Here is a 27,951-nt window from a genome sequence, read left to right as displayed (position 1 = left end):
GGGAAATACTTTACTGGAAAGAAACCAGGACAGGCAGTACGTGACCCCTCTGCCCCCAAAGAATAATCTGTTGTCTCTGAGGCAACTGAAGTTCAACTGACCTTCCAGTAAAAACCAGGCTGCTCTTCAGAGGACAGAAATCTAATATACTAGGAAAAACCACATTTATCAGTTATTTTCACTTTTCTATGTAATATATACTAGAATTTTCACCTTAAAATGGGAATATTCAGTTTCCACAACTATCAGTGGGATGTGAGAGCTTTGAGTCATTAACAGTAACTGCTGCAAATGCTTTTACTGACTGATAAGACACAGAAACAGCCACATAAAGAAACTGCAGCACCTTCAGCAAACAGGGTACACGGATTACTTTTACATATAGCACAATCCTGTACTGCAATGGCTGTTACATATGCCTGAGAGAGAGGAGAGTGAGAGCAGAAGAGGACATGGGGGTGTTTTCTGATGCTGGAAGAAAATTCTATTTAAAGCAAAAATGCAGTCTAAAAAAAATTGCTATGTAATAGTTTATGTTGGGTGAGGAGATGCGCTTTGTCAAATGAAGCCCATAAAATACACATTTTATTTCAATAGCCAAAACTTTTCTTTCCTCAGTTCTTTGGCACTGAAGGCAATTCCTGTTTGTAGATGTTAATGGTACTAATGCTAAGAAACAAAGAAAATTCTGACAGCAAATGTTAATATATTATTTAGATGAAAGAGCTGAATACTTTCTGTGACAGCTTCTAATGCCAGGTAGGAATCAAGACCAAAACCCTCAGTCCTCTTACAAGTTTTGTCTTTCAGTGTGGCTAAATGTATGATTATGTTTATAAATATGTTAATCATTGAAAAACCAGCCTGTTTTTCACCTTTAAAGGATTCTTGGTAGGTCTGGGCATTGGACTTATGGACTTTTCCAATTACTTCAATAAGTAAGGGCATGCCAATAGTATGCCTTCACCTCTTAAAACGTGCAATAGAAATGAGGAAAAAAATTGCAGAAAGTTGTAACAAAAACAAACACAGTAAATCATCATGCAAAAGAGCTGGAAAAAAGAAGAAACTTTAGAGAAGTTGGCTGAGAAGGAACACAGCAGATGTACAGAAAGCAATGACTGGAATACCTATTAACTCTTTCTGTTAATGAACTAAGAGACAGTCACTGAAATCCCTTTGCAGTAACCTGGCACACTCCTCCCCCCTCAAAATCTCTTTAAGAGACTTTGTTAAGAGTTTGTACAAGTTGTTGCCATAAATTACCACTCAAGTCATTATAAGAAAAATAATGAGAACATCTACAGCTATGTTTAGCAGGATAAAAAATTGTAGATGAGAATATCTGAGTGTAAAAAGCAATCTTCAGTACTGGGGAGCCAGCAACAAACGTCTCCCATAGGTACCTTTTTTTTTTTTGTAACTGTCTACTACTGGTTTTCCTGCAACTTTTGCTGAAACATCTGGTAATGTGCAATGTGTGAGACAGCTCTGGAGGAACGGTCTGCTCTGGGTGACATTTACTATGTCACCAGCATCTGCAGAAGTGGAGTCTAGGTGAAATAAGAAGTGACTACTGAAAACAAAACTTTCAACACTCTCCGAGTGTGCATTAAACAGCAGACCTTGGTAGGCACCGGGGCAACTGAATAGTGTATGAATGAACAGTAGAGGCAACTGCTATATCCAGACAGCAAAAAGTCTATGCAACGTGCAGCTGGAAAAAAACTAGTGCTGAAGAATAATTTTGGTGAAACATGGCAATAATTTAAAGCATTAAAAAAAAAATCTCCAGTAAATGAAGCTACATAAAAATTCTAAGAGAAGGACTAGAACTAGACAAAGATTATAGCAGTTTCTTTAAATACTATGATTTGGGAAAATACTGTTCTATCTAATCAATGAGGAAAACCAAAGGAATAGTTGAAGCAGGAAAAGTGTTTTCATGCAGCTCCTATTTTCAGTTGAAGAAAGAAAAAATAATAAAATATAACCAACACCCCAAACTGTTCTGAAAAAGCACGCTGTGAATCCAAGACCAGTGAATCTTGGCTCCACAATGTGGGAAAAATTGCATTTACACTGCAAGCTAGCCAACAGCTGATAAACAGTTTAGGAATCTGAAAGCTGAAAAAGTTATTGACAATGATTTGGAATTACAGAAATCCTCAAGGTACTATGTAGAGCCAGCTAAGATTATCTGAAAAGAATATAGCAAATCTCCTGACTTGTAAACATCAGCAAACTATTGTAGCTGAAAATTTCATTAAATTAATATATTTCATTCTCAATGAAACGTCACCAGATTATCTATTAAAAAAAAGATCAATTAACAGATCCTTTCAACTTTCATGCCAAGTCATTATTCTACTTTTGCATCTAATTTTAGAAATTTGTGAACAAATTTACAACTGTTCAGACTGAGCCATCTAGGATATAACCGAAAACCAGCAGTTCCCTTGTGACTCATTCATTAAGAGCTAGTATCACAGAATAAAGCACCTATACTAATTCTATACCCTATTGTGATGCTCTTCTCCAAACCCTTGAGCAAAAGCTTAAAGTTACGGCATTTGACAATTCTGAAAGACATTATTTTCCAATGGTTTCTAAACAGTCAGCCTCCCCACATACCTTCTAAAAGCTATGAGATATGCTGTATACAGGATGGGGTATGCTGAACGAAAGGTACTTGACAGTGATCTATGAATGTAATATGACACGATGCATTTCAATGCTGCAAGCATACACAGCATCTCCAATTTCTGCACTGAACAATTAAAAAAAATGCCACCTATGAGCAGATGTTGAAAATATCAGACAAGATTTCACTGAACAGAAATCAGAAATTCTGAATTCGTATTTGTGTTATTCAGTAACATCAAAGCATTCAGATTCCATGTAATGGATTAAATACCTTTTCCTGCATAAGCTAATCTCCAACTATTAACCTGTCCTACAATTATATGGGAACTCAACCAGTATGAATTTGTAACTTGTAACATCCAAATTGCATTAAGAATGGTGAAAATAACACTTAAGGGATACAAAACCATAAAATAAAAGGGTGTGCAACACTCTTGGCAACCGAAGAGGGTACATAACGTTCCCTGAATGGTCTTCCATTACCTAGGCAATCAAAGACCACATGAAGCGTAACTTTATGCCACAGCCAAGAGACGCAAGGCCATATTCTCACTGCAGTTAAGTCCTGCTGCTGCACTGAAGTCAAGAAGACAAAGGGATAGATCAACTCACATCACACTGAAACGGCTTCTCTCCGGTGTGGGTTCTCATGTGCTCATCTAGGCCCCGCTTTTGACTGAAAGCCTTGTTACACTCAGAACATTGGTACGGCTTTTCCTGTATGAAATGACAAGAGCAAGTGAAAGTGAGTGAAAGTGAGTCAACACAGAGCCCAAGTCATTAAAGTGGAATTCCAAGTCATTAAAGGAGTGGAATTCCATGCTGGATGGTGCAAGTTTTATATTCTCTCTAAGGGATTACAGTCAGTGAAAACAACAGAAAATGACTTTCAAATGATTAAGTGAAAGCTGGGAAAACTGTGGCCTGACAGTTTCCACTTCAACACCCACTTATGAATTAATTATCTGTTCCAGTCTTTCCAACCTAGCCATTTCAGGAGTCTGTGTTTTGTAATGTGAAATGTACAAAAACATAAAGTTCCAATGTACTTTATCCTTCACAAAAGCTTAAAGCATAAAGACAAGTAAGATGGCTATAAAAACCTCAGGTTTGTTAGCATGTTTCCAAGCAGGAGAAGAGGTGAGGGGAGGAAGTGGGGGTCCAAGGAAAGCTTGTGGTAAAGAAAAAACTTATTTTGAAAAGTGGTGACAGAAGGTTAATCACATATTCATTGCAGAATCTCAAAAGAAGTGCAGATGGCAACAAAGACATCTGTATTTTTATTAGAACTATTGGTTAGCAGCTACTGTAACACATGATATTATAAAAGTTGCAAGCTCACTGACCTCAAATAAATAATTAGAGATATGTACGGAAAACCAATTATACAAAGACTTTCTTCTTTGAAGTTCTTCATAAATATAGAAACTTAAATATAAGGTGCAATTTCTCCTTTATTCCAGTAAAGCTAAAAAAGAACTGCATGGAAAACAACATTTTAACAAATTAATTAAACGTAAAAGTTAGTATTATGGCACTGCACATTGCCTCCCTAAAATTTTGATGCTACAGGGGAACTTTATTCTGAATCAAACAATTATACGTATTTCACTCTCATTCTACATTTTTCTGTGGTCCCTAATTCTGTAGTGCATTAAGTTCTAAAGATGGGTATTTTAGGCAACAAAGTACACATATTTTACTAAATTAAATCTAAAACAAAGACTGAAACTCAATAGGCAATACAAATGCTAAGTCCATGAATTAACAAATAATAGGCAATAATCTTAATGGTCTTTTGGCAGATAATGTGGGATCCACGGAAAAGTGAGGAGGAACAACTCAGGTTAGGTGTTGAAGCCACAAGGTGAAGAAATTCTCTGGTTATTGAATTCCTACTCTGAGTATGTAGGGGACAATCGGGTCTCCACATATTGCTGAATCCTGCCAGGTACTGAGCATAAACCGTACAAGTAACACAGTGGACTCAAATCACTGTTGTTCTGGGTAAGTCCCAAGGTCTCTCCTTAGGACAGCTCTTTGCAGGTCCAGAGGTCTCAGTGGGGATGAAGACTGGGTTCTTCATTTTGCAAGTTGTGATGGAGTACCCTTCCCATGAGGTAGAAAAGGCAGTGTCATGCACAGAAACATCGCAACTTGTAGTGGCAGGAATCTCTAGCTCACCAAAACCAGGTCACAAGCCATGTACATAGGGAAAAGTATTTCTCCAGCAATCTCAGTTTTGGTTATGAGTAAATCATGGGATAAATAAAGTACACTTCAGTATGGTGCAAGACAAATCTTTCTACTGACACGGGCTGAGTACACAGTGCCCAGCTGTGTATAATCAAACTGGCCTATGGCAAAGCCACGAATGAGCTATTCCGTGCAAGACTCTCCTTACACATGTTTATCATCTTTGTGTTTTTTCACCATTATCTTAATTTTGTAATTTCCAAGACTCTTCGGTACAAAGTAAAACATAACAAATTACTTAAAAAAAGATCTGAACTGATCTTAAAAAAAAAAAAATAAAAATCACCTAGACCAAAAACTTAATGTCACGGGGAATTTTGCTAGACTGACTAAAGACTTCATGGAGCACGCCTGTAATTTTTAAGGAAATGTACAGATAAGCCATATGAAAAGCAGGTTTCCGCAACACACCCTTAATTGGTTTTGCATTGTGGTTAACATAAACCACATTTTCCTAGAGTTCTCTGAAAACAGCCTTTGTCTGTGTAGCTTGTTCCACAGAAAGTGCAAAGTAAAGTACATGATGAGTATATCTTAAACACCTATGAAAACATTCATTATTGCAAACTGTAGCGGGTGTACTCAGTCCTTTTTTATCATCTTGTTCTACAGGGATCTGAAGAGTTAACTCAGTTATGACTGTCTTACTCATTTGAGAGTTAAATGGATAATGCCTAGACTCCATTTTGGAGGAAGAGCCATTATAAACTCTGGAAAGCTGAAGTCACAAGCCTGGGCTGGAATATCTTCTGCAGGTTTATGTTTGGCTGTTTGTACTATTGTCTACAGCAAAAAAGGGTGTATCTAAGTATCTCTGTTGCATCTGTACTCCCATTCACAGCTGTAGTGCATGAAACACATCCGAAGCTGTCTTTGATCTAATTTTAGACCCCTTACATGTGTATATTCCAGTGACTTCAGACGCCACAATTCACACCAGCTCTCTTCTCCCCTCTCTCCACTAAGCTAAGCTGCCCTTCATTCACATTTGTGGCCATTTCAGTAAAGTCAGTAGTGTTGTCCAGAGCAAAACTTGGTCCTAAGTTTCTCTGCAGAGAAAAACACTTTTTTGTCAGTTTTTAAGATGACATCATTCTCAGAGACTAATTTCTTTAAAACAAAACATTCTGTCCTTTTTCTTTTCTCTCTTCCCCTTCTTTCCCTCATATCAAATTTCCATTGCACAATACTCGGAGAAGGCAACATTTGTAACATGGAAATGATGATGGTGGCTTGGCCTAACCACCACTGCTCTAAACCTGTATAGAAAAAAAATAAAAACCACAGCAGTAAGTCTGAAAGTTAATGCCACCACAAATAGACAATAAGGACCAAGAATGAGATTACAACAAAGTTGGACAAATTTAAAATGTCAAGCAAAGGGGAAAACCTGCTAACTGTCAACAAAACAAGAGGTCACTGGGAAGATCATATAAGTCTGACTTCAGAGGAGTTACCAACTGCTAGAACTATAAATCTATTCTCTGTTCAAAAAGCATCTGCCAGGCCACAGCTACGCTGGCAGCAAAGCCAAATGATTACATGAAGACAGTAGGGAGAGTGAGAGAGTCAGGATGTAGCTGATACTGCAATGATTTAAAACTACATTTTGAAGTACATCAGGTATAAATGGAAATATGTACATCAAGATTCAAAACCGTCCTGCCTCCAAACAAAGAAAAGCCAAGGAGACCCCAAATGAGACTTGTCATTCTAGAAGATGCTTCACTATAAGGCTGGTATGCTGGCTTGGACGCTCCTGTCTCTGATGATTTTCACTTCACTACGTCAAAACTGAAAGAAACTCAACATTTTAACAACTATGACAAATACAACAGTGCCTGCAACACACATTTCTTCTGTCTTTGGATAGCTGAATCATAAATGGCTACCTTGGATTCTATGCAAATTGCGCTTTGCATGAGAAAGACATCACAACACCACAATTTCTCAAGGCCATTTGACGCCACCTTTAACAGATTGATAGAATGCGTACACAGAATCCTGCAACCACAGCAGATGGAAATACTTAAACGCAGAAAGTTTGAACTGCTAACTGCTGCTGTAGTTGACTGTATCTCCCTTAAGAAATATAAATATATTATGTATACTAACTTAGCGCTAGCGCACGTGGTTGTTTCTGTAAACCTGGCAAAATTGATTATACGTCTAAAACATGAATGACTTTGGTAGGAGTATCTCCAAATAGCTTTTCAAACATGAATTTATAACTATTACATGCGCTCATCAGCAACAGCAAGAAAAACACCATCTAGACACTACTACATCCGAACAAATCATAGTTCAAGATTCAAAGAAATGAGTGTTAAGAACAGTTCAAGTAAGTCTTCCCAAGGTGTCAGGAGCAAGTTAAAACTGGGCTGAACCTGCACTCAGGAGACCTTATCCTTCACTTTTTTGATTAAATTAATTTACTACAGTGATTGCAGATCACTCAGAAAGTGAACTTTTGACTACAGAAGTGCTTTTTAACATCAGATTTTAATTGATATACAGATTATACTTAAATCCCAGAGCTATCTAGGATCTAATCTTCTCTCTTATGCTCTTTTTTTTAATATATCTTACTGCATTCAGCAGATTTATTTCTGACTTATTTCAAAACTTTACATATTGCACATTTCTTCTTGTAGGGCATGTTGATGCATCTAGGCACACATTAGAATTACCAGCATCCCCGTATAAGATGTACTGACCATGTTAAGTTTCACGTGAATATCAACTTGGTGGATCTGAATTTTCTACATGCTGAAAACTGAACATTCAGAGAAGAGAAACAAGGAAAAATATATCAGATTTTATGTTACCTGTAAGCATTTAAACATAATCTTACATGTAAACATTTACACTTGTGACATGAGTGTGAAAATTGCCAGACATGAACAAGGTGATGAGACAGGACAGGTTTTTTTTTCTTCTTTTCTGAAGACATACACAATACAGATCTGTGTAACAAAAAAATCTGTAGACAAATATGATGTATTTTGGAAAAATTAACAAGAAGGTCTAGTACACGTATGAAAATTCTTGGTGAAATCTGAATAAGCCTGAAAAAGTCTCGACCTAAACTCCTTGGTGAACAGTGGGTATGGACATTTTTTAGGTGAGAGGAAACACAGGGATAAAGAAAAAGATCAGCTTGTACTTTTGATAGCAAAATATTTTAAAATACATAGATAATCCTTTAGTTCACCTATTTTTTTCTTCTTGTTTTTAATTGCTTTCATTGTTCTAAACCAAAGAGCTTTCCCTTCCTCCCAAAGAGAAAGTCTTATATTGCCTATACATGAGATGTAGATACAGTAACACTATCTGCTTTTAAACCTTACATGGAGAATTTGAAAATACTTGTATTACTCTTAATAAATATCATTTGCTACTACATGTATTTGCATTACCGCCTGAACACAGAGTTTATACAAAAACTGTTTTGAAAAAAACAACTTCCCATTTTCCACAATCATTCCACCTATTTGCTACCTACAATCTCTAGTTTTTGATTCTTTAGGGGTTTTTTTGAAATTATGAAGTAATTTCTGTCCCTAAGATTTAGCGAAGGAGGGTTTATTTAAACAGCCATGATGAAAACTCAACAGATGTTGATCTGCTCTTGGAAAAAAAAAACAGTATCAATACATAAAAAAAATATATTTTCACTCTAACAGGAAAAGAAGATTGTCAGTCAACACTACATAAAAAAAGAGAGTGTGAAAATATAGGTGCAGTGGGATTCAAACCTTCTATATTCTGTATACAAACACAGATTCGACAGGCAAGGAAACCACAGCACTGGCAAAGTCATCATCCTCAGACAGATGTGTGGGAAGTCACTCATGTCTCACCAACAGGGAAATATAGAGAAAATTTAATATTGAAAAAAATTCAAAATTCAATCAACACCTCATATTATTTCATTATACACTGTCATGTGCATAGAAGACTACATTTAGTAACCAATGTAATATTTTTTCTGTCAATAGCATGGTATGCTGTTTCTAGAACATATGACCTTTTTTAAAACGTTCTTAAGTCCAAATATTTCCAGGGAAATACAGAAGAAGGGAAATTATGACAGAATTGTCAATATTGTTCTTGTTTTGTTTGGGGTTTGTTTTTTGTTTTGCTTTTTGTTTTTTTTTTTTAACTATTTTATTTTAATATTGTTCTGGGTTAAAAAAAAGAATAGAGGGGGTTGTGTAAAGTTCCAAATGAGTGCCTTGGAAAGACTGTTTAACTCAGGACCAGCATGAGGACAGTTTGCTTCTTGTACTGTCCCACCAGCAAGCTGAAACACTGACTTGAAGAGAAGACTTTGACAGGAGGCCATCTAGCTTCCATACTTGTGATTTATACCTAAAACCATGGAATTCATAAACAAAACCTGAAATTAACGCAAATTGGCTAAACTCTCACACATATTAACACTTAGCCAGCAATAACAACCTAACCGTGAGATTAAGGAGTTCAAGAGTTGACTTCAAAACATACCTGATACTCAGGCCACTAGACCACACCAGTCCTTGCCATTTTGAGGCTACACTGCTATCAGTATCCAAGCTGCCTAGCTTCAAATGATCAAGAAATATTAGGAGACAAAGCTTCCTGAACAGTATTGTGAGTACTGATAGCTTAAGTGTCCAGAAGCTACTTAACATGAACTGCAATCCATTGACCAATTCCATGCAACATATATATATATATATATATGTATGCACACATATGCACATACATATACTGGATAAGTATTTCAAGTATGGACGAGTAAAGTTAGTTGCAGAGTTACAAAAATATGCTTATCACTTAATCTGTTCTATTTCTTACAGTATAATCTCTGAACATTAGGTGCTTTTTAAAAACATACTTAAATATTAATGGATTTTTAAAGAGCAGGTACCTATGCATGAAACAAAGAAACATACCTAATAATACGTTGTAAATTCTCTAATTTTTAAATATTAACTCAAAAATGTACAATCTAAGCACAACAGCCAGCAGCCTTCCAACCACCAGAAATCAGATTTTTAAACAAGATATAAAACTTTCATGCATTTCTTACACCCTCAAAGTATAAATATGAACTATTCAAACCAAGTGATGAAAAAGCATTTGCAAATGGTTTCTACTCTTTCTGTTTTCCATCACTGCCATGTATTTAAATGACACAAACTGTAACAGAACTACCATTTTCAGAAGTAATGAAAACATCAATTTGACATAACAATAACTCTGGGCACCTATTAATTCACATTTCCAAATATTAACAATTATATTGCAGTAAGATACAAAAATTTCTCAATATGTTTATGCTCAAACTCTGTAATACTACATCAGGCACTGAATAAAAGCCTTAGGAAAGCTGAAGTTTACTGTACTGTGAAGGTTGGAAGTATGCATGTATTTCCTCAGAGCTGATACGGTCTGTAAATTCATTTCATTGAGAATGTCAGTGAGTTCCTCATTTATGTTTTCTTAGGCTGTTATATTTCTTCTTAACAAAAAAAATATCATCAGCCAAACACATCTACTTTTATAGAAACAAATCAGTACTTGGGTGACATTTTAATATTAGGTGGTTGGTATTTCTTCTCCTTATGTTGTCAGTAGGGGTTTTGGCTTACTTTCTGTGCTTACTCCAGAGTTTGAGCTGACACCTGTGGCCACCCAGGTTGTACTCAGTTTAGCAGCTGCCAGACCTTAATCAACTTTCTACAATGATTTTTCCAGCAGCCTTCAAATGATCCACAGGATCAGGTTTGGCATTTAATCCCACTGGTAAAATATATCTAGATTTAATCTCTGCAATGACATTTTTCCTTGTTGAATGTCATATTATTATTTTCAAGTTACTCCACAATTTTTCTAGCCAAAAGACCAGACTCTTTTTTCAAGATATTTATAAGAACAGCCTTTGAAAAAGTGTGCGATGACTATGTTTATTTCCACATTGCTAGGCTTAGCTAATACCAAAATACCTTCTGGATTTACACACCTTGTTATTTATTCTTTGAATAATTATTTTGCAGCAAGCATGCAAGAAAAAATTTAAAAATAAAATGTATGTGTAGGAAAGGGGAAGAAAAGGAATAGACAAAATCCTTACAATCTTTTGTCTTGAAAAGTCAACACACCAAATGCCTGAAGAGAGAAATTTCAAGTCTGACTTCCCAGTTTTCTTGTTCTTAGAACTGACAGAAATAAACATTGACAAACACAAGAGTATCTCTTTCTTTCTGTAGGAGTGATACTTTGACGACAAGGTACAACACCACATTTTCTGATATGCAATTATGTTCTTAGTGCAATAAAAAGTCTGTCTAATTACAACATCTACACATATTAAAAAGGAATCTCAGCTCTGCAAAATCTATCTTCCTAACTCTTCCCTTTCCTATTAGCCAAATAACAAACACGGGTTGAATTGTTCTTCTGTCATTCATAAGCAGTAGTTAAATTATTTTCTTTTTTATCCTATTCTTACATTAATGTAAAGTCCTCAATTTGTCTTTCAATCCAATTTTATAGAAGCATTTTGGAGCCACCCTGCAAATCTCAAAGACTGAAATTTTTTCCTTATATATAACATGGGCAAAATATGACGACGGATGGCAATATACGTAAGCAACAAATTACATAAAATAGGTAGTAGCAAGCAGCCAAACAACAATAAAATAGAAAATTCCATACTAAGGTGCATAATTATGTTTCAGAACATAGCTAAGAGCAAGAAACATCCCAAAAAATTACACTCAGCTAGAGAGCAACTTTTAAGTTTTCCATTCAGTGCAATTAAAAATCTCCACTTTGAAATGAGAGGGTTTTTTTTTCTTAATTGTTAACATACTATATCTGAGTGCTTTATTATATGCACTGTGTGGGTAATCAAGACTGGTGTATTCAACCATCAAGAAAATATACAATTATTGAGAAAAAATGCACAACTTTCATCCAGTGAAGTACTGCATTTTCTAAGACTGTAGGATATGCAATCGTGCTGTAAATAACTGCTATCAGTTAATTTACAGCTTTTAAGCAATGAAGACAATGTTTGTAAAGTTCTCTAACCTCAATCACGAGCATCCGTTTTGTAATAAATCATCATCTGCTGTAAATCACTATAGTCAATGGAGATAAGTCATTACAGGCTCTAAAGGGCTCTTCTTATTCTTTTTTCTCTCTCTTTTTATTTTTTTTTCTACAGAGGCTGGGGGTTTTGTTGTTTCTACTCAAACTGTATGACAAATCAGGAAAAAATTAAACTTGACATTATTACAGAGCTCGTCTTGTTTACCACTCCTCCTACTCACAGCCATGTAGAACATATATGGTAATGAAATGTCTCCTGGTGAAACACCAGTAATATGGGACAGTAATAACAGAAAGACTTTATAGCACTTCTTAAAGTGATTTAACAGCTGGAAAGAAGTAGAAACAGCTAACAACAGGGGATCAGCCTGCTCCCAATTAAACACCAGTTTAATTGCACGAACTACTGATAACTTCTAAACTGAAGTTTGGGGTACATGAGCTAAACCTTCATCTGGGACCTCCAGTTAATACCCTCAAGAAAATTAAACAAACAGCTTTGATCCTATCCTATTTGATCATTTAGAAAGCTAGTCTGTGTGCAGATTTGCATATGGAGACTGCTAACTTCACTATCACCCTCTCTACTTCCTAGTAGATAAAGAACTTTCTTGGTTTGGCCTCAAGGCTGCCTTGACTTCTGTAAGCAGTCACAGCTCCCAAGGGATTACTAATAAAAGCTACAATTTACTTCTAATTTTTGGTTGTTTTCTTATGATGGATGGGGAGGCCAGAGGCAGATAGCATACAGAATGCTAGGTCAGGTTAACTTCACCTGCAGATCTCCCTTTACCAAGGGAATTCACATACAGCCGTTTGAAGACAGCTCTCCATCTCTTTGCTGGTTGAGTGGGGCCAACACGTCTCCTTTGTCCTCTAATAAATGTACATACACGACAAGACTTGACCCTAAAACAGGGAACCTTTGTGCTGAGAGTCAAGGTTCAAAAATAATCCTGGAGACATCTGCAATTTGCCTTTTATTTTGCCTTCAGTTAAATAAAAATTAAATAAAGTTGTTCTGTAGCTTAATATTTGCCATGAGTTAGTGAAGTACAGCCTCTACAAAAGCTCACAGTGACTGGATTTTAAGGAGACAGTAAGAACAAAAGCATGGGATATTGAAGTTTCAAGAACAGTGAAGCCTTTATAGAATTGCTTACTCAATAAACAATAAAAAATAACTATAAATAACACAGGTTACAGGAAGAAGTTAGTACTGTTACTGTTTCAACATAGAAGAAATTGAACACGGAAGAAATAGAAGGTCAGTAAGGGAGACATAATTAGAATTTAACAGCTAATGACTTAAATATTTGCCTCTTATCTTGATACATATAAAGTATTTTGGTTGGTATAGGCTAACTTTTACATAAACAGTAATTATTTACTTTTCACCACATAGGAGTCATTGACAATTCTCAGGTAAACATAAAAACTAAGCTACACTTACCCTTGTGTGGGTGCGAATATGCATCTTCAATCCATCATTCTTGCTAAAAGCCTTGTCACAGTAAGGACACTGGTAAGGACGCTCACCTGAAAACAAGAAAAGCATCAGAATCTGTAACTATGGCTTCAATATAGAGGGCCTTGCAGCACAGTTATTTGTCAAATCAAGTTACTTTTTTCCAGCTTTAGCCTCACACTCAGTTCAAACAAAAAGACATCTAAGCATTAGGAAAATTACAAATAAAGGTCCACCTGAGCAGGATGCAGGGCTGGATCAAAATATTAGTCTTCGCTACTTGGTTTTGTTCTAGTAATACATGAATAAATACAGAGAGCCTTCAGAAGAAAAAAGAAAGAAAAGAAAAAGAATAAAACACCTACTGCCCTTGCTCAAACCACACTGTACAGTGACTTACACATGGCCACTTTTATGGTCAGACATTAACTGCTCCCAGGTATTTCTTCTGTTTCACATCTGGTCATTATTAGAACCCTCTGGGTGTCAGAATACCAACGAAATATAAAATCTATTTTAATGCTGTGTCTGAAGTAACTGTGTTAGAAGCTAGTTAATCAAAAGTTTCTGCAATTTTTGTGTCACAATTTATGACTGAAATGGAAGCAGAAGGATCTTAACATCTCCCTTGCAGCATCCTGTATCTTAAACGTATTTAGCTTAATGCTCCATTAAACTGGTGTCATTTAGCATTGATTCTCCCAAACTCACATTAGTGTAATGTGGATACTGAGCTATTCAGAATCAAAGACTGAAGAGTTTCTAAGCTAGCTCCATAATTTGGAAGAAGTGATAAAGCTTTATAATTCCCCAAGGGCATTTCAATGTTTAACTCTTTAGGCAATGCACTGGAATCTGAGTCGCTTGCCTCCTCTTCCTGTACACAACACCTTAAAAGCAATTATCAGGCTGTTTCTAGCACAAAACCACAGTTCTACAAATTAAGATATAAAACAATTCTCCTATTAATAACTAAGAATGTTCTATACAATCATTAACGCTGAAAGTGTAACAAACCTTTATTTGAAAACACAAGTTAAGCAAAGCCTATTCCACTAAGTCAATGCACAGATTCCCACTCATGAAAGACTTTTGGCATGTATAGAGAGATTCAACGTAGTCCAGATGTCAAACACTTCTCAGCACTCCTACTCAATCCTGGAAAACAGGTAAGACTAACTACAGTAAAAAAAAAAAAATAAAAAAATCAGACATATTCACTGATATGCCAAAGATCAGGGTGTGAGAGAGTGGCAGTAACAGAGATAAGTACTTAAAGCTCCACAGTCCCTAATAACAGGGATCTTCATCTTGACTTGAAGAAAGGAAGCCTCATCCCTCTTCTCATCTTATCTCCGCATGAGGTGTTCCTCCACGATTTCCCATAGGGAAGATACTGGATGTTTTCTTTCTTGCAAACAAGATGTTAAAGGATCACAAAAAGTATGTAATAGAGACAGCTTACAGGAACAGCTCTTCAAGGGGCTGACTGTGAATACAGTACAGCTGAGCAACTGAGAGTCACTGTTGTACACTGAATCTCCAGAGTCACTGGGTGTGCAAAGATTGGACGGCAGCTGAGATTAGAATATTATTTAAGGACATAAGAAAAACCCTCTTTAGTAGATCAAATATTCTGTTCTTTTCTGTCTTTTATTACTGTTAAGGCAACTCTGACAACGACAGCAGCAAAAAACTGTGTACTTGTGAAACACAAAGATTTTTTCCCTCTTGTACTCTGCCATCTGTCAGAAAGCACAATTGTGTGAATTTCACTTTTCTTTTCAGGATGATAACAACCACTGTGCTATAGCTGAGTTTTCACTGAGCAGTTCGAAATATGATACTCTCTCTCATGACCATCAATGTCTTTAATCCACGCCTCCAAAATTCAAACACTCCCGCAGTTGTCAGTACTCAAATATTTAATTAATTCAGCTGACATTTTTATGATTTAGGGCTTTTGAAAGTAGAAGTTAAGGCTTTCAGCAGTTTGTAAGCAGATGAGTGCTGACAGGTAAGAGTTGTACCCTTCCTCCCTCTCTCCCCCCATCCCTAAGTCTCTTTAAAGAGAAAGACTTTTGTTTTCAAAGGATGGTTTTGAGTTTGTCTGAAATGAATTAATAGTGTCCTTCACAAAGTAACCATGGAGACCATGGTGCTTGGTGAGTAAGGCCTTAGGAGCTCTCAGCAGATGCCAGTCAGGGGTTACAGTATGACTTCATACCAACATGTTACACCTGAAAAAAACTGGCTGTGAGCAGCTGTTATGTACTGTAAACTTTCAAAAATCTTTCCTGTTCCAAAAATCAAGTTTACTATGTAACACAGAGTGCGAGCTCTGACTTGACATTAATGCTTGGTGACATCCTATTTTTCTAAATTATATAAACAACTTCTCATGCACTTGTATCATTAATAATTGTCAGTAAAACAACTTAAAAGATGACACCAAGTAATTTTACTGCTGCTCTTACTTTTTGTTATTTTCTTTCATCTAATCTTTGTCACCTGTATACCCTTCCACTGACGTACGACACTGTTGCCCTTGCGTATACACATCTTTTAAATGTGTAATTTATCTTGTACCTCAAAGAGTTTTAGGATTTTACAAGATTAACTGTGGGCCACTTAAAACAAATGTGTGCTTGCAACAGCCAAGTTTCTTAAAATAAATTTCTTAGTTTCTCTGTAACCAGTTCAAAGACTGGTTTGTGCCCCTGTATGACGTATATGGATATTTATAATTTTTTTAAAATAAAAAAAAAATGCTGTATTTTAGCATTATTTGATCTGTGAACAAGAGTAAGAGTCCCCTCATTTGACATCAGCTATGTGAAAATACGATGTCTAGTGTTAACTAGTTGTTCTGAATCCCAGTGAAATTAAGGATAAAAGAAAGTTAGGATGAATTGCTCTCTGGAAAGAGCCTAACTTTGCTGTCTGACAACGGAATGAGCTGTCCTCAGTCAATCCATCTTTTTCTCTAGTTACTGTATCAGGAGCCAGGGCAACTAATTCAGATTGCATGTCTAAACTTATGGACAGCACATTTTGGCAAGATTATTACAATCCTACTTATTAGCTTCTCTATCTCTGGTAAAAATTAACTTCCCTCCTACTTCAGAGCTGGATTAGGCAAACAGTATTCACATTACCAGTCAGTTCCTAGTAAGAATGACCCCAATAACAGATTCGTCAATGAGATTACTGACGAAGCGGCCATTCCCCAAGGGAAGTCTTATCCAACTAAGTCCTGTAAAACAAACAGGAGCAGCAGTTCCTTTGTCTAACACTGCAACATGCAAACAGCGTAAGAAGACAACAGACAGAAAACTGACAGATTTGAAATCATGAACGCTAAACATACTCCTCTCACACATGAAGCGCAATGTTTCATACAGAACTATTGCAAGTTTCCACAAATAAGAGGTTTTTGTGCTTCGACGAAGTTTGTAATTGTCACTAATTGTCATGTCTCTGATCAGAAAACGAGTTGACCTGTTACAATTTGTGGAGATTAAAAGTAAGAATGACTCAGACAAGCAAATGGAATAGTGCTGCATTCTTTGATATCTGCTCAAGTCATGTATCTATTTTTCTCACCCTCACAAAAAGGTGTTAGCATCAAAATGAAAGCAAGCTATTTCTCCTATGGCAAATTCACATTTTTTCTTGTATTTACTGCTAGAAGCACGCTTATGAGATACCGTGTTTAAAGTTGTCGATGCTGATTAACAAGTATGCCATTTGCACTCTATTTTTATATAAGCATAGGTATTTTATATATACATATATACTAAATATAGAAATATCTTCATATTCAGAGGTAATAATAACTCCTTACCAGAGATATTATACTGAAGTAAATCAGTGCTCTGCTTTTTGAATAGAATGCCTTTTTATTGCAGTCATAGTAGGGTCAGTTCTTATTTTACAAAGTGAGGGTGATTGTTTGAGGTTTTGGGTTTTTTTCACTTGATTTAAGAAAATATGAATAACATAGAGGAAAAAAAACCTCTTTTCACTTCCAAATACACTACTAAGCCTTAATCCCAACACTTCACATTTGGAAAATAACTGAAAAAAAGGTCTGGCCTTCTATGTTACTGTTTGCAACTCTGCCATTAAACCACAACTGAGACTATTATCTGCACTTTTCACTAAAACATTTCACCAGGGTTTCTACTTTAGTACAGTACCAAAACCCAGTAGGTATATTAAATACATCTTAATTTGACAGCTTGTCCAGTCATGCCCAGAAGTAATGTTGTGAATGCAACAATAACTAACAACTGCTATAATTAAAATAGCAAAACATCCAGGACAGGCAGACATAATGTTTACCCTCGAGTTACAGCTGACTGTCATGTCCCTGCTGTCCAGGAACAAACTGCTCAACACGCTAATGGCACTTCTGTACAAATAACACCAAATAAATAATCCTTGGATAAACTGCAGTGGATTTAATATAATTCAAAGTCTAGACATTCTACTTCCAGATTTTGTATGAATAAAAACAAAGCTTTTAACATAACAAAAATAAATTCAACCCTAATACATGGATTACGAAAAATAATTCCAGGATTGAAAACCATATGGGATTTTGATCTGAAAACATGTCATGACAGAATTGACTTTTTTTTTTCCTTAAGTGTGTACAACTCTAGCTTGAGATCACAATACCTACTAGACCTTAATGTGGCATAAAAAGTTAAATTTAAACACTAGATTCTTCCATTCCAGTTCAAGTTAAGACAGTTTCCTATCTGCCATTTGCAATCAAAGGTGCTGTAAGGCAGTATGAACAGTGAGTTTAGCACCCAGACTTCCCAAACTCAAACAATTAAGAAAAAAGAAAACAAATACAAATCAGTTCTTCAAGATTTCAGAGGCTAAAGCTAAAAGGCATTGAGACATGGCAATTCAAATTAATCATATGTGTTGCTATTTTCACATTGTATTTTGCATTCCCTGCAGTCAATTTAGCCACAAAAAAGCTAGTTATGAAATCAGGCGGAAACCTGATACAAACACCAATGTTAGCGATTACTTTGAAACAACCTCAAGTAAGATCAACCAAATATGTATTTTATAGGTGACAAATATATTCCCATCAAATGAGACAAATGAAACATGCAACAGGGAAATAGTCCTAATCTGAAGAGACCAGCAAAACAAAAAAGAAACAGAGGTGCAGAGAAAATAGTCAACAGCACGCAAAAGTAAGCATTTGATGAACTACTACATTCAGTCTTGGAAGCAGCCTCAAAGATCTCTTTCAAACCATATACGGGCATTACTTCTATTTCATTCGGTTAAATTTGGAGTCATATTTACCATCCCATTCCCATGCAGCTTGCTTGGTCACTTGTATGCAATTCTCAGGTGTGTATGTTAACCTTCACATATGAACTCTCTGGCTTTTCAATCTTTATCGGAATTAAACTTATTAAGGAACGAAGAATTTGAATCATACACTGAAATTATATCAAGGGTTTTTTTATACCTGGAGACTCCACCATCACCCAACTGTGGTGGAAAGAAGGCATTTCATCTGGGGAGGAATTCGGAGGCCAGGGGCCATCTGCATCACACATGCAACACTCCATACCAGGTGATCAACAGGGCAGCCCAGAATGGGAATTGCAACAGGGCTTCTTTTAGTCAGAGACAATCTGGGGTGATGACAGCACTCAATAGCAAGGAAGGATGGGGAAAAGGTTAACAAATACAACAAAATTATCATCATCTGTGACATAGGCTTTAGAACATTATCTGCTCATACAAAGCACTTGACAGGCTTTACACAGTTATCCTCAGCTGCTGTTGTTCTGTACATGGCGTTCCCATCAAACGAAAAGGGAATTTTGTGTTCTTAACTGTACAGAATTCATTCATGTATTATACTAATATGCACACACAGACAAAGAAACCTAAGATACACAGAACTAAATTTCTCCCACATGAAAAGAACTTTATAAGGAATTAAAATTAAGTTAAATAGGAACTCAAGGAACCCAGTGATTTCAACAAAACTTACATTAGAAAATGACAGAAAAGCAATTATTGAACAAAGATTAACATCTGTGACTACAGTGAACTCAATGGTCAACCAAATCGTTTAAAGTATACACATTAATCAAATGGCAATTCATTTGATCTAAAGACGTCACTAGCATTCAAATAATCTATCCCTTACAAGAACATTTCTTCATTCATGGAAGCAGAGAATAAGGAGCTGACAGCTGCATGAAATTTTACAGGTACTTTTAAAGATTTAACTGTTGTCTGAAGATAAATAGGACAATGATGTATAAACTGAAAGGTTCAGAAATGCAGAATCCTTACCTTTGAGGCCTTCTGCAAGCTCCTTTTTAAATTCAGTAGATAAAAGAGAGATCATTTATAAGTTATTGAATAGAAGCAACCTATCTGTAGACATCTGCAAGCTGTTCACTGACTAGATACAGATACATTTTTTTCCACATACTTCATTGTTATATGACAGGAAGTTCCTTCAAGATTTCCTTTTACCTTTTTTTTTAATGTAAGAAAATATAAATTATTTATAAGTTAATTTGCCATAAGATTTGCTAGAACATTATTTCATTGCTGTACATTATTTCTTATGCACATGAACAAACAGTTGCCTGTTTAGCTATCAAAACTTTGGAGATGTATTTTACATAGTAATAAACAACAGTTATATAGTACTTCAACTTCTTACTTCCTTCAACTACTTCAAAGTCTTTTATGTTCACAGATGTTTGAACTACTATTAATAACCAAGAATTTTTATTGTAACTCCACAATTAATATTTCGTTTGGTTACTCAGGAATTTTCACATGAAAGTGCAAAGTTTGGACCTAGATTTTGATACAGTTGAACCTTAAATACGATCTTCAATATGCTCAAATGCCTAGTTAATCAAATTACAGAAATGTGACTACAATGGCAAACTCAGACCCATAACATCACTCTCTCAATGCAGAGGATAACAGACATCCCAAGAAGGCAATCAGCACCCAAAGTTATAGGGGACAAATACTGATGAAGTGTTTCCACAAGGTTATAAAACAGTCTTTAATTACGAAAATGGAAATTAAAAAAGGTAAGCTTAACTGTGTTGACACCAAGAATATGCAAGTCCATGGTCTGAATGCTTTTTGCTGTTTTAATGTAATCTCTTGGTATTATCCTTTACTTACGTATATGAAAGCAAATTTACAAAGAACCTTCTCAATTCATGCTTACAAAATAAAGCTGCTTTTTCCACATACCAGCGAATATAACACATACAAATGCCACATTAAGACATGGCCTTTAAATAGCATAGAACAGAAACATCAGTCTTTCCAGAAAACATCTAGGACAGATGTAAAGTCATAGCTATCTTACTGGCTTTTTATCAGGACTTTGACTAAACGTGATGAAAAAAGCAAAATAAGGTTACGTTTTAACTTATAGTTGCACGTATAGGCATTTTCTGGAAGACACGTATGGTCATCAGTTGTCCCTCACCAGTCTCTACGTAACAGAGTAGGCAAAAGACAGCATAGAAAGGACAAAATTGCAGTTAAAACACTCAATTCTCCTAACTCAAAAATAAATTAACCTGCAAACATAAACTGCCCCACAACAACTTTCATTACTCCACAACCTGATGTGCTACATTCCAAAGATGGAAGGGATTAGAATACAACTAATTAGGAAAACAACAGTATAACTATCAGACAGACAAAATGTGTGTATACATATATTACATAGGCACACACAAATGTATATACTCACAAACACACACACGAGACAGCAATTAACAGATTTAAATACTTATACATAAGGCAACTGCAAAGCTGCACAAACCGCAGCCTGTAGCTCTTAACACTGAAAGTCGCCTGAAATTTTAGGGTAGTAATTAACCTCCTGACCCCCAGTTTTCAAGTCCAAGGAGCAGTCCATAGAATTTCTTTTACAATTTATGAACAAGCCAAAGAATTTATATCGCATTGAGAGGATTCTTTTGCTGAATTAACCCCAGCTCCCTCTGACCCTAAGAAGTCATAAACCAACAGGATACAGCAGAGGGAGAATGTGCTATAGTGTTTCAGCTGACCTACAGAGCACTGTTTCTGTCATTCCAAGGCTGAAAACCCAGCTGATGAATTACAGAGCAATATGCTAGGTTCAGATACAAACCTCAGCCCCTTCCCTCTTGTCCTGGTTTTGGCGGGGACAGAATTAACTTTCTTCACAGTAGCTGGTGTGAGGCTGTGTTTGGATTTGTGCTGAGGAGAAGGCTGACAACATACTGATGTTTATAGTTGTTGCCAGGACAGTCAAGGACTTCTCAGCTTCTCTGCTGTGCCAGTGTCTGCAGGGGCAGGAGAGGCTGGAAGCGTCCATAGCACACAATTACTGGCTTAGGATTCAACTTCAGGTTTAGGATTGAGATCCCAATTGGCTCACGATACATTCCATATCATGTACGTCACGCCCAGTACATAAATGAGGGTCTGTCTGGAAGTTCACACTCTCTCTGGGTCCTCTCCCTCACTCTCTTGGACACTCAGGCTCTTATCTGTTTTCTGGGATTGCAGTTTCAGGACTCTCTCTGCTCTGGGATCACTAGCTGGGAACAGGCTGAGCCTTAGTCGTTCAGTGGTGAGCAGTTGCACTGTATACCACTCATTTGTATATTTGCATATATGACTATTATTGTTATTTCATTATTATTTTCAATTTTATTGTAGTTTAATTATTAAATTGTTTTTATCTCAACCCACAAGTCTCTTTTCCCTTTACTCCTTTAATTCTCTCCCCTATCCCTGGGAGTAGGGAGGGTGAGCAAGTGGCTGCGTGGCGGTTGCTGCTAGCTCGGTTCAAACCACAACACCTCTGTACATGCACACGCAGACATGTTCACTCACCCCAAACCAGCTCAGTTTCTGCAAAAGGCCAAGTACTGAGGAATAGTACTAAAGATAAACGAGGGAAGAAAATTGCTTATTGAGAAGCATGCATACATCTCTGAGTAACAATATTTAAGAACACATGCTGCGTACTAAATAAAAGCCAAAAACCCATTGAGCTTCTCTTTTTTGTACATGGATTATTAAGCACATCAAAAATACAGTTCCAAAGCAGAACCAGGAGGGTACCCAAGAACCTCAGCCTTCATAAAGAACAGCTTTATAAATAAAAGGATAAAAATCGATATACAACTCTTTAAAAGAACTCTGCCTGGCTTCATTTTGTAAACACAGAACAAAGCCTCTTATACTAAGTAGCTAATAAAACAAAGTCTAGCTGACCACGCGCACAGAAAATGGGATAACACAAATGTGTGCACCAGGACCTCAAACCTAGTCAGCTGTGATCACTAAGACATGAAGGTCTTTGCAATATTTATACTTATGGTGTACTTAGTTGCACCAAAGCTTAGCCCCAGCTAAAGGCTTATTCACAAAGATGAATCATCCCTTGAAAACGGACAGTGGCTGGCTGTTTCACTTCTAGCTCAGAATGAAAAGTGATACTTTGAAGTCTGACTGAAAAAAAAGGAGGGCACAGTTTTGAATTTATTAATTCAGAACCACAGAATTTAACAGATACCAAAAGCATGAAGTACTCAACACTGCACCATTTAGAAATGAAACATCCATCACTGAACAAAATAAGCTTGTTGAACTAAAAATTTTTTACTGCTCAGAAAATCCCTGAAAAGTTGTCAAGGATTTTCACAATGCAGCAAACTCTATTACTAAGAGCCATCAAATGAGTGCTCAACTTCTTTTTTTTTTTTTTTTTTACTGTTTGCAGATGACACTGATCCCCTTCACCAACAACCCTTACTTTGTTTGGAAATGATGCAAGCTATTCCTCAGAAAGCTATGCTTCCTCAGGGACACTGAACACTGGACAATTTTCTCTTGTGGCTAGTCTACACATACTATGATCATGAACAACTTGGCTGAAGTCTTCAGGTACAGCACAAGTCAAAACCACCACTCCAGAAGTGCAACATAATCTAACTATAGTATTTTCTCACCATACCTCACATAAGGCGTCTTGCCATACAACTTAGAGATTTTTATTTTTTTTTAATCACAAGTCACAACTTCGCAGCAACTCCCCCCTTTTTTTTCCTCCCCACATTTCACCAGGATAATCAGGAAATGAACAGGAATTATAATATACTGACTTCAAAAACAATTGTAAAAATGTATTTCAGTTGATTCTCACAGTAAAGGTTATGAATCACAAAACCCTCCATCAAAAATGTGATTGATCCTCACACTACACGCTCTGTGAGTGTTGGGGTGTTTGGTTTTTTTCCTCTTCTCTGTATCTTCAGGAAGTGGGGAAAAAAAAAAAAAAAAAGAAGATAAAACCACAGCTTAGGGGACAGAAAACTGAAAAGACAGAGCAGGTGAGATTGTGCAGGAAGGATTTTGAAAGGAATTGATAAGGCAGAGTTGTAGAAGGAAGAAAAACAATAAATGGACAGAACTGCTGCATTGTGATTTTGAGTCTTCCCAGCTTTCACCTTCAGTGTCTTTTGTGTCTATGATTACAATATACGCAAACCACCTGAGCAGAATGCACATACACAGGCTTATATGTATGTTTTTATATAGCTACTATTAGGGATAAACATTCCAAACAAAATTTAGCAAAGAAGAGGAGCTAAATATAAAAGCCAATTTTAGTCTTTTATCCTGACTGCAGGACCAGAATAAAAATTTGCTACTGTCCGCAGCAGTTAAATCCAAAAATCACAAAATATATCAACATCGTGGTTTGACCCAGGACAATTAAAAAAACTAGTAAAACCTGTAATCTTAACAGGTGGTCCTGATAGACTGAAGTCATTAACATTTTTCCAAACATAGTAGAAACCCAAATGATTAACAACAGCAATTTTGTCATCTTCCTGCAAACCAAATTTCCTTATGTGAAGTGAATGGAATGTTATAGGAAGGGTATTTGTTAACTGATGTTTTGACTGCCAAAAGCAAATCTATACCGTTCTATGTTGGAAACAAATTATCGCAAAAAAACCCCTTTCAGTCGCCTGCCACTTATTTGAAAAAAAAAAAAACATAAGCTCACAAAATGAAACCTATCAAGTTACAATATGACTAATGTATTTTCATTGTGTTTACAGAAGCATATATATAAAATAACAGGGAAACAGTAATGCAATCTGGGTGGCAATATAAACTAAATTAATTAACTCCAACCCAGGAATATTAGGAGATTAGCAGAATGAGTCAGATGTTACAAAAGAAAATAAATTTTGAGATAAAACAAACTCATTCTAGATTATGGTCTATAATAATGGCCCATTCTAGAACATGTTACAATTCTAGAGCCAATTTTAGATCACTGTTATTCTGGAGCTGATTCTAGACCCCGTTCTACAGCAGATTCTAGGAATCTTTATGCTTCTATAGCATTCTAGAGGCCATTCTAGAGTTGACTCTAGGGCAGATCCCATGCCACTTAATTATTAGAGAGCCCTTTCTAGAGCAGATTCTAGATAACCTTGTGATTCTAGAGCTGGTTCTAGAGCAGGCTCCAGCCCATTCTAGAACAGACTCTAGCTTGTGCTACAATTCTCAAGCCCGTTCTAGAACAGGTTCTAGGACCTCCACCTAATTCTAGAGTGGGTTCTAGAGCATTATTTTCTAAATTCTGGAGTGGAAAATTTTTTTACCACTTTTTATTATTCTAGAGCAAGTTCTAGACTGCTTTATGATTCTAGCACTCATTTTCTAGAGATAATTCTAGACCCCATTCTAGAATGGGTTCTTGAATGCATTATGATTCTAGATTGGCTTCTAGGTCGCTTTATGCTTTTTAGAGCTGATTCTTGAGCCCATTCTAGAGCAGTTTTATGTCGCTTTATTTTTCTGAAGCTTTAGTCTAGAGATGATTCTAGATGGCTTTTTAAAATTACTCTAGAGCCCATTCTAGACAACTTTATAATTCTAGACCAATTCTAGATCACTTTATGATTCTAGAGCCCATTCTAGATCACTTTGTGATTCTAGATACTCAAGGTAGAACATTCTAAATTGGGTAACATGCAGGTTGTGATAAGGTCAGAAGTTATACCTTAGCAGCCACACAGATGAATGAACTTGTATATACATATAAATATTCATATATATATCTCTATATATATATACACACACACACACATTCATACAAAATTCTAGTTGAGAATACAATCTGGTTTTACACCTTAAGCTGGTAAAATGTCTGAACAAGATGCGTGTTAGGCCTACCTGCAAATTTGCATTTCTGTTTGCAGATAGACAAAGCAGTTGACATAGTTATACCTTGTTATATATATATATAGAAAGTCTTCTCTGTTCATTACAATAAACAACACTATACCTGTATGGCTTCTGATATGAACTCTCAGTGTTCCATTGCTTGCAAACTTCTGTCCGCAATATGGGCAAATCTTCTCTTTTTCTCCTGTGTGAGTCTACATGGGGTGGGGAAAGACAAGAATGAAAGTTTCAGCATAGCTTTAAATGAAGTAAAACATGGAATATTTTAACTGTATTGAGATTGACCACTATTATCTCCACTATATATATTATGCCATCACATCAGGCAGAGATTCTAAGGAATTAGCTATAGGTGTTCTTGCAATTTTCTTCTAAAATGTCTAAACTATTCTTATTATTAATGGCAAAATAAACTGGCTTTTCAGTTCATAAGTTTACTATTTCCTAAGTAGTTACTATTAAAAATGCTCAATTCACCTTTGTGTATTTTCACAATTGCAAGAATAAGACACCTATTTTTCAGTTTGATATCTGTGACAGTGTTTTCTAAACCAGCAAACAATAATTTGGTTATCTAATAAAATTAATAAATGGGACTATTTTTAAAAGCTTATAATTTCACAGAATTTTATTATGAAATGTACTGAAAAGAGCTTATCCAATCTAGCATAAGTTTTCCCATTGCAAACTTGAACGGGGGCTTTGAAAGGCCTCTGCAGAGATTTGTGCATAGATTTCTGACTGTCTCATATGAATGAAACACAGTCATCAGTTCATCTGAAGTATGACAGCAGTCCTTCAAAGTGAAGTTCTCAGTGATTTCAGTCCATACAACTCACATACTGGATCCTATCTAGTCTGTAATAAATGCTAGAATCAGATTGCATTTAGAGAATTGATCATGAGAAGTATACTGTAACTGTCACTAACACTAAATCATACACAGAGCCTGTCTTTCAAAATCAGGCTTTTAAGTGAGAGCACCCTGCTGAGACAAAAGTAATTATTTCAAAATGGAAAAAAAAAAAATCACAAACTCTCCCATCTAACCTGTGTGGTCAACAGCAAGACCACCTTGAAGTAAGTTATGTACATGAGTTCTCATGATTTTTCACCCTGTACTTTCAACGCCCAATTCTGAAGTGAAGATTTATCAGCCCATTAAATAATTTTTCTTTATGATTGAGACTGCTCTTTTAGGGGAGAATTTTGGATTACTTCATTTATAAGCGTTAATTTAAATGAGATAGGCAAGATAACACATTAAATTATACGTACACCAGACAATTTGGGTTTCAAGCTTTGCACGTGATTCTCTTCAGATAGGGAAATTAATTCTTATTTTTATGAAAGATATTGAAGTGACGTAAAAGTCTCCATTACATCATAAAAACCTTATCACACATAGTCCATGTTATGTTGCAGCAAAAGTAAATGAGATATTATTTCAATCCGGGACAGACTTGCATAGTTTTCATTCCCTGACAGTAGGGATATGAACGTTAAATACCTCAGTTACACAGAGTTCTTTACAAATCACTTCTATCTCTAACAGCAACATTGTGGGATACCAGACAGACAACTATTAATTCATTCCAAATAGCCAACAAAGCAAAGGATTTCCGGAAGCAATAAATTACAACAACAAGGCTTACAAACATACAGCTAGGCCTAGACTGACAGCAGCACAAAGCAACAGCAATTACAATTACGAAACAATGTCAAAGAAAAAATACGGATAAATGATAAACGGTAGCTGCTTCCTATTAAAACAGAAATACATATATGTATAGGGCCATTTTTAATATGAAATAGTAATTCATACTGAATTTTTTTAGACAGGAATCTGAGGAACAGAAGTTTAAAAATTTAGGCAGAGCTCATCAATTATTCCAGATAATATTTTTGATTTTTGGATCCTATGATCCATTCTTGGCAAGATCCTTCACTAAAAAGTTAATCTGAAATCAAAATATCAGTATTATAGGCTAGGTCTGCTATCCAAGTGATTAAAGCAAGTAGATAAGGATGAAAAGGATTGCGTGTCTGACAAGCAGTCTGTTTTTTCCAAACAAATCAGGGTGTCTAATGAAAGACACTAAGCCTTCCTAAGGTAGGAATGTCCTTTATTTTTTAGTTCCTTAGACCAATATATTCAGGCTTAAAAA

At 36.0% G+C, this 27,951-nt stretch overlaps 1 protein-coding gene across 1 annotated transcript in view; it reads right to left on the bottom strand.

The window, feature by feature from the left end:
- Window positions 1–27,951, bottom strand: part of PRDM5 (PR domain containing 5) — a 60,783-nt gene that overhangs the window by 2,514 nt on the left and 30,318 nt on the right. Inside the window, exons 12-14 of the mRNA XM_010075543.1 lie at window positions 25,884–25,977; window positions 13,460–13,545; window positions 3,259–3,363 (exon numbers count right to left, since the gene is read on the bottom strand). Of these exons, the coding sequence (XP_010073845.1) occupies window positions 3,259–3,363; window positions 13,460–13,545; window positions 25,884–25,977 (285 nt within the window). The remainder of the gene's footprint in view (window positions 1–3,258; window positions 3,364–13,459; window positions 13,546–25,883; window positions 25,978–27,951) is intronic.

Source organism: Pterocles gutturalis, unplaced genomic scaffold (assembly GCF_000699245.1).
Source record: "Pterocles gutturalis isolate BGI_N339 unplaced genomic scaffold, ASM69924v1 scaffold32342, whole genome shotgun sequence".
NCBI classification, from domain to species: Eukaryota; Metazoa; Chordata; class Aves; order Pterocliformes; family Pteroclidae; genus Pterocles; species Pterocles gutturalis.
The sequence above is the reverse complement of the archived record's forward strand: the minus strand, read 5'-3'. Positions and strand labels throughout refer to the sequence as shown.